The sequence below is a fragment of the Monodelphis domestica genome, chromosome 1 (assembly GCF_027887165.1).
Source record: "Monodelphis domestica isolate mMonDom1 chromosome 1, mMonDom1.pri, whole genome shotgun sequence".
In the NCBI taxonomy this organism is placed as follows: Eukaryota; Metazoa; Chordata; class Mammalia; order Didelphimorphia; family Didelphidae; genus Monodelphis; species Monodelphis domestica.
In genome coordinates this window covers 358,767,924-358,780,790 of record NC_077227.1, presented here as the reverse complement: position 1 = coordinate 358,780,790, position 12,867 = coordinate 358,767,924, and the positions used below count along the sequence as shown (strand labels likewise).

General features: G+C 37.7%; 1 protein-coding gene across 1 annotated transcript in view; it reads left to right on the top strand.

Annotated features, from left to right (window-relative positions):
• Positions 1–7,341, top strand: part of LOC103105634 (hepatitis A virus cellular receptor 2 homolog) — a 31,322-nt gene extending 23,981 nt beyond the window's left edge. Inside the window, exon 7 of the mRNA XM_056811520.1 lies at positions 4,130–7,341. Within this exon, the coding sequence (XP_056667498.1) occupies positions 4,130–4,250 (121 nt within the window). The 3' untranslated portion in view covers positions 4,251–7,341. The remainder of the gene's footprint in view (positions 1–4,129) is intronic.
• The last annotated feature ends 5,526 nt before the right edge of the window (positions 7,342–12,867 follow it).

The window sequence follows — 12,867 nt, the reverse complement described above, 5'->3', positions numbered from 1 at the left end:
GAATCTTGAATTATAGCCTCATCACAAACATTATACATTGTAACCAAACAGGATTATAGTAGCTAAATTCTGAGGATGCAAAAAAAATAAAAAATAAAAAAGATAGTCCCTATCCTAAAAGAGATTTAATTCTACTAGAGAAAGAGACCATATAAAAGGGAGATAAAAAAAAAGGAATAGGGATAAGGTACCTGCACCAGGGCATGGACACAAAGTCCAGAGAGTCAGATGTGGATATAGTACAGGAATGGATCCCCCTCAAAATGGAGGCTTTTGGAGCAACTCACCAACAAACAGAGGGGGCATGCAGGGTGGGATGGAAGTCATATGGGGATGAGGTAAAGAGTAAGGCAGTTGAGGCATGGCTCTGAAGTTGGGAGTCAGAAAATAAAATTCCGATGCCCTAGGGGGAAATCTCTTAAGCTACTATCATATCTATCTATCTATCTATCTATCTATCTATCTATCTATCTATCTATCTATCTTGGAATCTAATCCTATTTGCCACATTTTCCTCATATGTAAAATGAGCTAGTTTTTGATAGAAGTTCTTAAGACATATATCATGAGAGAAGGCAAATTACCTCTGAGACAGAAGTGGAGAGAAAGGTGTAGAACTGGGGACTGGCTAGAGGCACTAATTTCATAGTTTTTCATGGAGTTTTAATTAATCTATGAGGTTCTTTTTTTTCTCTCCTTCCATTGGGCAGGTCTAAGATTCTCAGAGCTGGGAGCAACTTTGGGAACTATATAATACAATTTTCACTTGAGCAGAAATTCTATCTACAATATTCTAGCTTTTGCCTGAAGAGCTTTATTGATGGGAGAGTCCCACTATTACCCCAAGCAGCTCAGTTTTCTTTTGGGCAACTTGATATGTTAGGATAGGTTTTCTTAAATAGAAAGAAACTGCCTCTGCAATTCTGCATGACTTCCACGGTCAAGTAAAACAAGTCAAATCTATCTTCCACATGATAGCCCTTTAAGTAGTTAAAGATGGCTATCATGTCCATTCTGTGGATCATTGATCCAAATCTGACAGTGGTTTGATAGCAACTGTGCTGGTAAGAGCATGGCTGTCACACCTTCTTACCTGCTCCTTCTCTTCTATAGGTAGGGAGAGGCTGCTCCTCCTAATCCTGTTCTCCCTCTCTGGGAGAGAATTTTCCTATCAAACTCAACTGAGGAAAACACTGAGAAGGAAAAATAAATGATGTCATCACCTCTTAATGGCAATCAGCTAATCATAAACTCCCTCATCTAACCTGTTGATTCATTCATTGACTAGAGTAGTAGTTTTCAAAAAATTTGGTCTCAGGATTCCTTTACATGCTTAAAAATTATTAGGACCTATATTCAATTACCTGCTTTCTGGGGGAGGAGGGAGAAGTAGGTGAGAGAGGATAAAAGTAAAACAAAAAACAAAAAAAATTTAGGACCCATTCAAGAGCTTTTGCTTTTGCTTATGCAGTCTAGATCGCTAGGTCTGTATTAGAAATTAAAAGCTCAGTATTATTATGAAAATAGTTTGAATTGGTGGACCTCCTGAAAGCATTTCAGGGACCCCCAAGGATCATAGAATCACTTTTTGAGAACCATTATTCTAAAGGACTCAGTGTTCTCTTTGCTTCCTACTTTGAGTGAGTATAAAAATGAATTACTGATTGATAATATTACTGTTGTTGTTACTCTTAGCCCTCAACCAAGAAATAGCACTCTGATAAAATATACTGCAATTGTGAAGATCTATTTTCCTTCCAGGTGCTCCCTTCTCATTTCTCACTCCTACATTTGTGTAATCACACGCATAGGCTAGCAATGGAATGGTTAATCATGTTTATCAAAAATAGTTAATAGTTGAATTAAAAAACAAGTAAACAGAAATGTCTACCAGCTTCTCAGAAGCAGAGCTAAATTTTAGGAAACAGGCATACCTACCCTTTAAGGAGAGAAGGATGAAAAGGCAAAGACAGAAATGAAAGAGCAGCAGCTCTAGAGTCAAGAATACTAATGGGTTTTGGCAAGACAATGCCTGCTCTAGGTATCTAGTTCGTTGTTCAGTCATGCATCCCTCATCATGGTGTCTTGGCATCTGCTCTTCTTGGCAGCAGCCTTTTTCTTTTGTCTTCTCCAGTTTAGCTTTTCCTGTGCCACTGCTGCCCCACTTTTTTTTTTTTTGTGGTAAATGCTCTTCTCTTAAGTGACTTCTGCTTTTCCAATCTATTAATATGGCAAGGGCTAGTTTGTCAGCTAAAGTCCAACCCTGTCAGTCCCATGATCAGTACAAATCCCCAGGAATTCTGCAAGAGCCCTCCACAAGTACTGCTGACCTTGAGGTCCCTCACCTGGTCACCACCTCAAGATGGACTCCTTGTCAATATCCTCCTAGAACTGAATGCTATACTTCCTTCTGATGCTGTGTGATTAGGGCAGAGTATGACAGGATATTGGATTATCCAAGGTAGAATTATTAATGGTCATTAGTTAGATTAGAGATCAATTCAATAAGAATCTCTTAACCTTCTGCCACTGTGGTAAGTGCTAGGAATACAAAGACAATTTTTTTTAAAGTCCTCATTTTCCAGCAGTCTATGTTTTGCTTGGGATGATACAATATTTACATTTGTATAGCTAAGTCTATAGAATACAATTTTAGGAGGAAGAGAACACTAATGACTAAGATCATAGAATTGTAGATTTAGAGCTTAAAGGGACCTGGGAAGTCATCTAGTCCAACCTATTCTTTTACAGATGACAAAGTTGAGTGTCAACAAGGTGCAAAGATTTGTTCAGCAAGTAGGCAGATAGGTGGAACAGTGGTCAGAGCATTGGACCTAGAGTCAGAAAGACCAAAGTCCAAATCTGATGTTAGACATTTAATAGCTAAGTGACTGGGCAAATAAATCACTTAATGCTGTTTGCCACATTTTCCTCATATGTAAAATGAGCTAGAGAAGGAAATGGTAAAACTACATCAGCATCTTTGCCAGGAAAATCCCAAATGGGGTCATGAAGAGTGGATATTACTGAAAAGATTAAACAACAACAAAAACAACATAGCTAATGTAAAGAGGTAGACTGATTTGGATCCAGACTTTTCTGACTTTCAAGTCCAATCCTGGGTCCATGATGTCCCACTTTTTTTCTTTATGGTTTACCAAGCACTTTAGATCAATTTATAGTTGAAAGACATGTTGGAAGTTGTCTGGTCCATGGTCAATCATTTTTATAGGTGAGGAAATTGAGTCTCACAGAGAAGTTACTTGCTCAGGATCACACAGGTAGCAATTTGCAGAACCAGGAATCCAAGCACCAAGTCCAAAGACTCCCAATCTCATATTCTTTCTATTATGGCCTGTTGTCTCCAAAGGAAATCGGGAATATTTTTGCATAACTAAACTGAATCATGAAGGAAGCTAAGATTCTCCAAAGTCAAAGTGAAAGAGAATGAATTCCAGGCATAAAGTATAGCCTGTGCCAAGGCACTAAGATAAGAGATGGAATGTCTTTAAGGAGCTTAGAGGGAGGGAGTATGAACTTTTAAAAGTGTATACAAAATAGTCACAAGGCAATTTTGGAAAGAGTTGTGCAAAATGGTTATGCAAAAAGGAAAAAAAAAGCAACGAGGGGCCCAATGAGATTAGATAGCATGTATATAAGCCATCCTGTCACCATATTTATATGCCTTACTCTGGTAGTATTCAGAAGCACATGAAAGTAAGAAGAGAGAAGGTGGATGGTAATGATTATTTTGGTTTGGGGTTTAGCAAAGAATGAGTGAATGTGATAGGACAATGGATCATTTAAATTCTAACCCATTTTTAGACAATATATTTTTATTTATGTAGTCTAAGATTGCAATAGCTCATATTCTGTAGATTCATACTGATCTTTTGTAGTGAGATCTTCCTAGGTCTTTTTTCCTTCATCTGTAAAATTAGTAGATCAGATTATTTCTAAGATCACTTAGAGACCGAAATGGCTTTGATTCTAGTCTTTAAGAAATCATGAAAATGCAGTTATAATGGCAAAATTTAAATTAATGCTTTAGGGGATCAAACCCTAAATTTATTGAACTGTCTAGCTTGGGTCCCACTGCTGACATTTGTTTAACTTTCTATTTCTACAGTGAAATCTCCAAGTCAAATCCACTCCCCAAAAACCTAAGAGAGATAGCAGAAGAGAGATTTAGAGTTGAAGAAAATGTGTATGGCATGGAAGAGCACATTTATGAAAGTCAGGATATGTGAATATTCAAGAGTAGCATCAGGACTTCAGAAGCCAGAAGTGACTCCAATGACCTCCTCGATTGTCTTATTTCAAGTGTACTGATCAACTTTAGGTGACCATGCCATCCCACTGCTCAAACATCTTTAATTGGCCCATGTTTCATATAGGACAAAATACAAATGATCAAGTCTGAAATTTAAGCCCTCCACAATCAGGCTCCAACTCACCTTTCTAAATTTATTTCACATTGTTTTCCCTTTGTGCACTCTCCGATTCTACCAAATTGGTCTACTAACTGTTCCTTGAACTTAATATCCCATCTCCCATCTCTATATCTGTGCATCTTCTGTGTCTGGAGTGTGTAGAGGGCTTCATTTCCATCAAGGTAGGACTCAGGTGTGACTTCTATCAAGTCTTCTCTGATTCCCTCTGAGTTTCCCTTATTCCTATTCCCATTTGGTGCTTTCTGACTTCTCAGACTATCTTGTTTTAACTTCTCTGTATATACATCTATTCCTTAATAGAAGGTAAGCTCCTTAAAGCGCAGGGACCTATTTCTGCTTCTGTCTTGTTTTTGTCTTTGTATTTCTACATACAGTGCTGTGCCTTGTAGATGGTGGGTGGGTATTTAATAAATTTTTTTACTTATCTGTCATATTTGTCAAATCAAATCAAATCAGTCAATCCTTAAAGACATTAATTCAGATTATTCACTGGAAGGTCAAATACTGAAGCTGAAGCTTAAATACTTTGGTCACATAATGAACAGGCAGGATCCATTGGAAAAGCTCCTGATGTTGGGAAAGACTGGAGGCAAAAGGAAAAGGAGAGGGCAGAGGATGAGATGATTAGAGGCTGTCATGGGAACAATGAAGATGAACCTGGACTTTGAGAGATAGTGGAGGATAGAAAGGCCTGGCGTGCTATGGTCCATGGGGTCATTAAGAGTCAGGCACAACTCAACAACTGAACAACAATACATTTTATAAAAATTGTGTTGAATTGAATTGGCAGTTAAGTATGTAACATCATCAGGAAAGCAGAAAATTCATCCAAGAAGAAACCTGCACATAGTAAATACACTGTCTAGTAAAACAGTGGAATAATAGAACAAAAATCCTTATTTTGCATGAAATTAGCTTTCTATGAATGAGGTTTAATATCTTCAGTACTTCATGCAATCGGACGGATGATCAAAATTTTCCTACTAACTCTAAAAACTCTTAGATATTTGTTTCCTCATCTCTTTTGCCACACATTTTTCATCTATGACCATAGCACTTGTCTTGAAGATAAACGTCAATCGTTATATTTATTACGACACAAGGAGTAAGTTGATGAGATTAGAATGGGCTGACCGGAATCCTAGGTGATTCTAGAAAATAACAGAAATCCTGCAAATAGCCTTAAAAAAATGTTTAAGGAGCAGCTAAGTAGCAAGTAGATAAGAGTATAAGGCCTGGAATTGGGAGGACCCATGTTCAAATCTGATCTCAGACATTTTCTAGCTCTGTGATCCTAATTGGGTCACTTAATCCTGACTGTCTAGCCCTTATTGTTCATATGTCTTAGATTTAATACTAAGAGAGAAGATAAGGGGATTAAAAATGTTATTATTATTAATTCTTTTTTGCTATTCTGAAGGTGACAAACACCAACTGGGTATCTCTAAGCCATGCTGCCTCTTCTCTGGCCTCATTGTAACTCAGATCCCTCCTTTTATCTCCCACCCCCAAACTAGACTCTGGGCTCTGACTCCAGAGCTGATAGCTGATTCTGGGCCTACTCACCACTTCCTGGTTATCTGTGCTTTTTCCTTTTAGAATGTAGACTCCATAGAAGGAGGGAGAAGGAGAAAGAGAGAGAGAGACAGAGACAGAGAGAAAGAAAATGAAGAGTGGAAGACAATAGCAAGGTTGGAAACTAGAAGGATGTTGGAACCCTCAAATGGTGGATTTTGTGGGAAAGATAAATGAAATGATCTGAGATCCAATAATAATTCATTTAGATTTTTCATCCTGTAGGGCTCACTCCACTGAAAATGAAAAATATATTTGGGGGTAGGTATGAGTACATGGGGGAGGTCACATTAGGATCATACTCACCAGTGACTTAGGCAGAGTGCAGTCTACTCTCTGACAGAGGGTCCCTCCCACAACCATTGGGTGCTCTAGGGGCCAGTAGGTGGATTTCTTGTGAGGGGAGGGTTGTGGAATTTCTCCAGTGGTTGCTCATATAGTCACTACAGGGAATGCTGAAGTAGTGGTTAGATAATCATCGCCCAGAAGAGCCTATACCCAGCACAGGAGGTTGGAGTTGGAGGAGATGGGAGCTTGCACAAGAGGAGGAAGAAGAGACTGGCCTCATGTTTGGCTGGCCACTGTTGGCTTTTGAGGGGATATAATCCATCTTATTACTCTCAGACTAGTAATATGCCCTCTGTAGTCTGACCATAGAGTCCCCATTCTGGAGACCACTGGTCTAGATGACTTCTCAGGTTCTTTTCAACTTTCAGTTTATGATTCTATTATTGAAGTCATCATTGTTTTGTGTGGAACTGGGCAGCTGGGTAGACTGGAGTATGGAGTTTATAGGGCCTGTAGTCAGGAAGACCAGAGTTGAAATATGGCCAGAGATACTTATTAGTTGTGTGAACCAAGGCAAGTCACTTAACCTCTGCCTCAGTTACCTCATTTGTAAAATGAGGATAATATCTATCTTCCTTGCTTGCTGAGAGGATAAAATGAGGTAATAATTGTAAGATGCTTAGCACAGTGCCTGACATTCATTTGTGCTCCATAAATGCTAGCAATTATTACTATAATTATTATTGTTGGTCCCAGTGGTCCAACATGTAAAACATGAATGACTTGATTTATATGAACAATGACAATATCCTATATGATGTGTGGAGAGTTGGGACACTCTGTGAACAGGATCTATTGTGTAGATATGAAGAAAGGCAAATTAAAAATTAGGAGATCTGTGATTTCATTTGTGTAATATCTTCTTTTTCTTTATATATAGAAATTCTTGTTTTGTTTGGATTTGTAAACATTTGGAATAATAAAAAGCTTTTAAAATTAAAAGAATTAAACAATTTTCAACTAGTGTTGTACTATGCTCTTATGAAAAAATCTAAAACTCTTTACTAGTAACTATTATGAGAGAATTTCAAGATTGGATTAGACCCCAAAGAACACTTTATCTGGTTTCTGAGGACCTTAAGTAGAACTCTGTTTCTACCATTTATTACCTGTATGACTTGGGGTAATTTATTTAACCTCCTTGGGCTTCAATTTCCTTGTCGGTAAAATGAAGGGGTTGAACTAGGTCACCCTTATGGTCCTTTAAGCTCTAATTCTATGTTCTTATGATTCTTCTACAATAATGGGGTTTTTAACCCTGTGATCTATGAACTTATGTTTTTGATTGCTTCTGTAAGCCTCTGTATTTTATTTTATGTTTTTAAAGACTTTATTTTGAGTTTATAGGCTTCACTATATTGCCAAAGGGGTCTATGATACAAAAAAGGTTAAGAATCCCTTCTCTAGCTGAAGCACCAAGACCTTAAGTGCTGGAGAACTCACTACCTCTTTGAATTGCCCATTCAATATTGGCATAGTTCTAATTCTAAGGAACATTATCCTTCCATCAAGCTGAAATTTGAAACTTCCTTCCAGTGCTTTCAGTTGTGCCTTCAAGAATCAAGAAGGATAAGTCTGATCCCTCTTCTTTTTAAGTCACTGAGCTGTATAAGAATCTTTCAAATATTTAAAGATAGCTCTTAGGTCCTCAATTTTCTCTAAAGCTCAAATAGTAGCATGAATTAGATTGTTGGTACTAACTTCTACAGTTAGTAATAAATAAAATGCTTTGAAATTGTTAATCCTTATGGGAATGTGTTTTATTATTATGAGGCATCATAGTATATTGGGATATCTGAGAACAAAAGATATGCTTAAATCTTGACTCTCACATTTAACAGCTGGGCACCTTGGACAAATGACTAGTCCTTGGGTTTCAATTTTTCTGATTTGAAAACAGAGTACTTTGATATTTACACTCCTAGTTTCCAGGGCCATTCTGAGGCATAGTCCTTGTAAGCCTCATGGCACTATAGGCTCATAGGATCAGAGATCCAGAGCTGGAAAGATTTCTGCAGTTATTTTCCTCATTTTACAGTGAAGGAAAAACTGAGGATCAAAGAAGCTAAGTGACTTGTGCAAGGTCCTATAGATAGTATGTGACAGAGCTCAAATTGGAATCCCAGTCTTCTGACTCCAAGTGCCAACTTTTTTTCTCATACACCATCCTGCCTCCAAGTTTGCTATTGTTATTACCACCACTATCCCTCCTTCCACTGAAATGTGTAATGACTTAGTATGAACTATGCTTGCCAGATTCAAGATGGCTACCCTGAAAGAGTGATATCTCTGCCAGGGATATCACTCTAAGAGAATTAAGAAGCATATCTTACTCCATTTTGTGTGTTAATGGTCTGAGGTTTATCCTATGGAATTATTCTCTCTTATATTACCTCTCTATTTATAAAGAACTGGATATAGATATTTCACTGGAGATGGAACCAACTTCCATTTCCTGTTGGAGAGAAGATAGTGGCATAGAGCTATATAAGAATATCCCCTTATTACCAGTCACAACTGCCTCCTTGAAAGATCTGTAGGCAGGGAAACAACAGCAACAACAACAACAACAAAATTCTGCTAGAAGATTTATCCATTAAATAGTTCACAGCGACATTGTGATTTTCCATCTCAGAATACCAAAATCCAACCAAAATCGCTTCAAAACATTTTGCTAATCAGACCAAATTGGCCTTCACTTTTGAACTCCTTTCCAGTTCACACATTCTAGTGCTTATTATTCTTCTATTCTTGCCTCCCCACCCCACCCCATTTCTTCTCCCCTTCCTGCACCAGGTAAAATATGAATCAACATGGACCTGTTAGTACCAGTGATATGCTTGGTGATCATCACTTTATGGTTAAGTTGCCATTATACCATGAGAGGAAAGGGCATGTGTCATCAAGAATGAAGACAGATCACCCATTGGTTTTCAGAAGTTATAATGTCAAACCTACAGTGTGAAATGCATTGTTTATTAGTAGCTACTTTCAGAAAGCAAAGGAAGTATTAGCAAAAAGGGTACTTTACAAAAATGAGTAGAGATAGCTCAGGCTTCAGAGCTGATGCCATGGAAACAACACTCAATTTGGGGGCAGAAGAGGCTAAAATTATGGCTGTATTACTACCTAATCTGGGTAAGACACTTCACCCTTCTGAGACTCAGTTTCCTCGTCTATAAAGTGAGGAAGTAGGTGGCCTTTAAGGTCCCTTCTGAAATTAATAACCCTATGGAGGAGACCTTAAAAGTCATCTAGTCCAAGGAAGGGTTATGGAAAAACAGGGACACTAATATACTGTTGGTAGAACTTCAAACTGATCCAACCATTTTGGAAACTGATATGGAAATATGCCCCCAAAGTTATAAAGCTCTGTATACTTCTTAGACCCAGCAATGCCATTATTAAATCTTTTTCCCAAGGTGATTAGGAAAAAAGGGAAGAAAATCTGTATGTTCTAAAATATTTATAGCAGCTTTCTTTGTTGTGGCAAAGAACTGGAAACTGAGAAGATGCCTGTCAGTTGGGAAATATCTATACAAATTATGGTATATGATTGTGATGGCATACTACTATGCCATAAGAAATAATGAGCAGGTTAATTAAAAAACCCAACATGTAAAGACATACAAGAAAGTATGAAAAGCAAAATGAGCGAACTAAGAGAATATTATAGACAGCAACAGAAATAATATTTAACAAAAAATTTATAAATGTCAACTCCTAGAGAAAGACTGATAAATTGAAACATGTAAGACATAACTTTATATATACTTTTTTTTGGGTCAAATGATGCCTTCTCTAATAGGGAGAGAGTGGAGAGGGAGTTACTTGGGAATTTTAATGTAATCAATGAACAAATTAATTAATTTTAAAAAATTATCTGGTCCAACCCACCTCATTTTATTGGAAATCAACTCCTAGCCAAATTAAATTACCTGCCTAAGGACACAGAGGTAGTAAGAGATAGGATAAAAGATTTGGTATTAGGATGTAAAAATCACTCTCTTGTTTCCACCATGGTATAGTGCCTCCATTTTGGTATAAGAAACTCAGCAACTACTGAGTATGCTGAAAGTCAGTCTTGAGTAGATAGAATAAGAGGAAAAGGTTTGGTTGTAAATGACTCAGAAGAAAAGGAGTGGGAAGAATAGAGAAAGTAGAGGTAATGGGCATAAACTTTGAGGAAATAGACAATGCACCAATTTCTCTTTGAAGTATGGATTTTTAAGGTTTCCAAATCTACAACTGAGATCCCAGAAGAGTTCCTGAGAACACCTGGAAAGATAGACACAGTCCCCTTGCCTTCTTGGCCTGACCTCTTAAAAGACCCAAGGTTAATACCTAACTGAGCAATATTTGCTTCTTGTCTGTCAGCCACTAGAGCAGTGATCTCTGATTACTGTGATGATTGAATTTCTTTAAAAAACAAAACAAAACAAAACCCTTAAGTTCAATTTTAGAATCAATATTAAGTTTACTGACCTATTCCTGGGTTCAAGTCTAAACAAGATCATGAGACAGAGATGTCAAATTAAGTCTGTCTAGAGCACAGAGCTCATAAGTCTAGAGCTAATGGTTCAATTTCCTCATTTTACAAACCAGAAGGCAGTTTGGTGGCATAGTGGATAGAGTGTTAGGCAAGGAGTCCAAAAGACATGAACTCAGATCTGACTTGCTCTGACTTCCAGTAGAAGAGTGGTAAGAGCTAGGCTGGGTTAAGTGACTTGCCCAGGGTCACACAGCTAGGAAGTATATAGAAAGTCATATCTGATCTCAGGTCTTTTGGACTCCTTGCCTTTGTTTGGACTCTTCACATTGTTTAGACTTGAATCTAGACATAGATCATTGTTCATAGAATAGTAGAGCTGGAAAGAACTTGGAGACTTCCAGTTAAACTCTCTTATTTTACAGATTTTTTTTGAACCTTTACTTTCTATCTTAGTATCAATTCTAAGACAGAAGAGTAGCAAGGGGTAGGCAACTGGAGTTAAGTGACTTGCCCAGGGTTACACAGCTAAGAAATGGTCTGAGGTCAGATTCAAATCCAGGTCATCTGGACTCCAGGTCTGTCTCTCTACTCACTGTACTACCTAGCTGCCCCACTTCCCCCTCCTGCTCTTTGTAGGGATCATTTCCCATGCCTGGAAAGCCCTGCCTTTTAATCTCTAACTTTCAGAAAATTTTGTTTTGATTTAAAGTTCAACTCTGATATCAACTTCCTTGTGAAGCTTTTCCTGATCTTTACCCATTCACTTTTAATGGTTAGTCTTCTCTCCTTCCTCAAATTATCTAGCATTATACTTACTTGTGTACAAGTCCTTTTCCCAGTCCTTCTGAAACTGCAGGAGAATGTAAGATCCTTGAGGACAAGAACATTTGTCTTTGTATTCTTGAATTTAGCAATATACCCTGTAGCAGGATGCTCAACTGGGGAATGACTGAACAAGTTGTGGTATATGATTGTAACACAATACTATTGTGCCATAAGAAATGGCAAAGATGATCACAAAACAACCTGGAAGGATTTGTATGAATTGATGCAAAGTGAAGTGAGCAGAACCAAGAGAACACTATGTACGTTGACAACAATAATGTATGATGGTCAACTGTGAATGACTTAACTGTTTTCAATAAGGCAAGAACCCAGTTCAACTTCAAGGGGCTCATGATGAAAAAAGGATATCTACTTCCATAGAAGGAGCAGATGAGATCCAAATGCAGATTGAAACACAACCATTCTTGACTTTATTTCATCCTTGAATTGTTTCCTAGTGTAAGCAACATGCATCTTGTTTCATAGCATGAAGATCAGGGAAATATGTATTATGATAATATATGCATAGCCTATATCATAAAAAGAAACGTCGACTTAAAATGACTGAATTGAATCTCCATGGAACTACTTGGAAGTGGGCTGCATACAAGTGCATACAAGTTCTCTTTTTGGTTACAAGAAAAAAATTCCCATTAGTTTTATTGCTATAGCAAAGTTCTTATATTTCAGCCTATGTAAGACACTGCTTTTGCTTATTTTTCATTGTCTTGATTTGTCTTGATTGCTGTGTTCAGTACATACAATAAAATAATATATAAATAAATAAATTGTGACTGTGGACAATTCATCCAAGAGGGAGTTCTGAGGCAATTTATACTTCTGGGTGATTCTACCTTTGGGCTTTTTGGAGGCTCAATCTTACTCTCCTTTCTTTGCTGTCTCCGAGTAGGAGTCAGAACACACCTGGTTTCAGGGTCTTTGTTGAAGGCAGTAAAGTAGTCCCTCTCAGAAGGGTGTAGATTGTTTATCTCAGAAATAGTTTGCCTTCTAATCCTTTTACCACAAACTATTGTTTGCGTTAATGATTGGTTTAAATCAACTAGGCAAAAATGACTGGGGGAGATGGGTGGGTTGGAGGAGTTTGACTTTTAAAGATACTTCAAAGTGTGTTTATGCAAAGTCCTATCCCTATCCCTAAGAGATAGGGAGTGG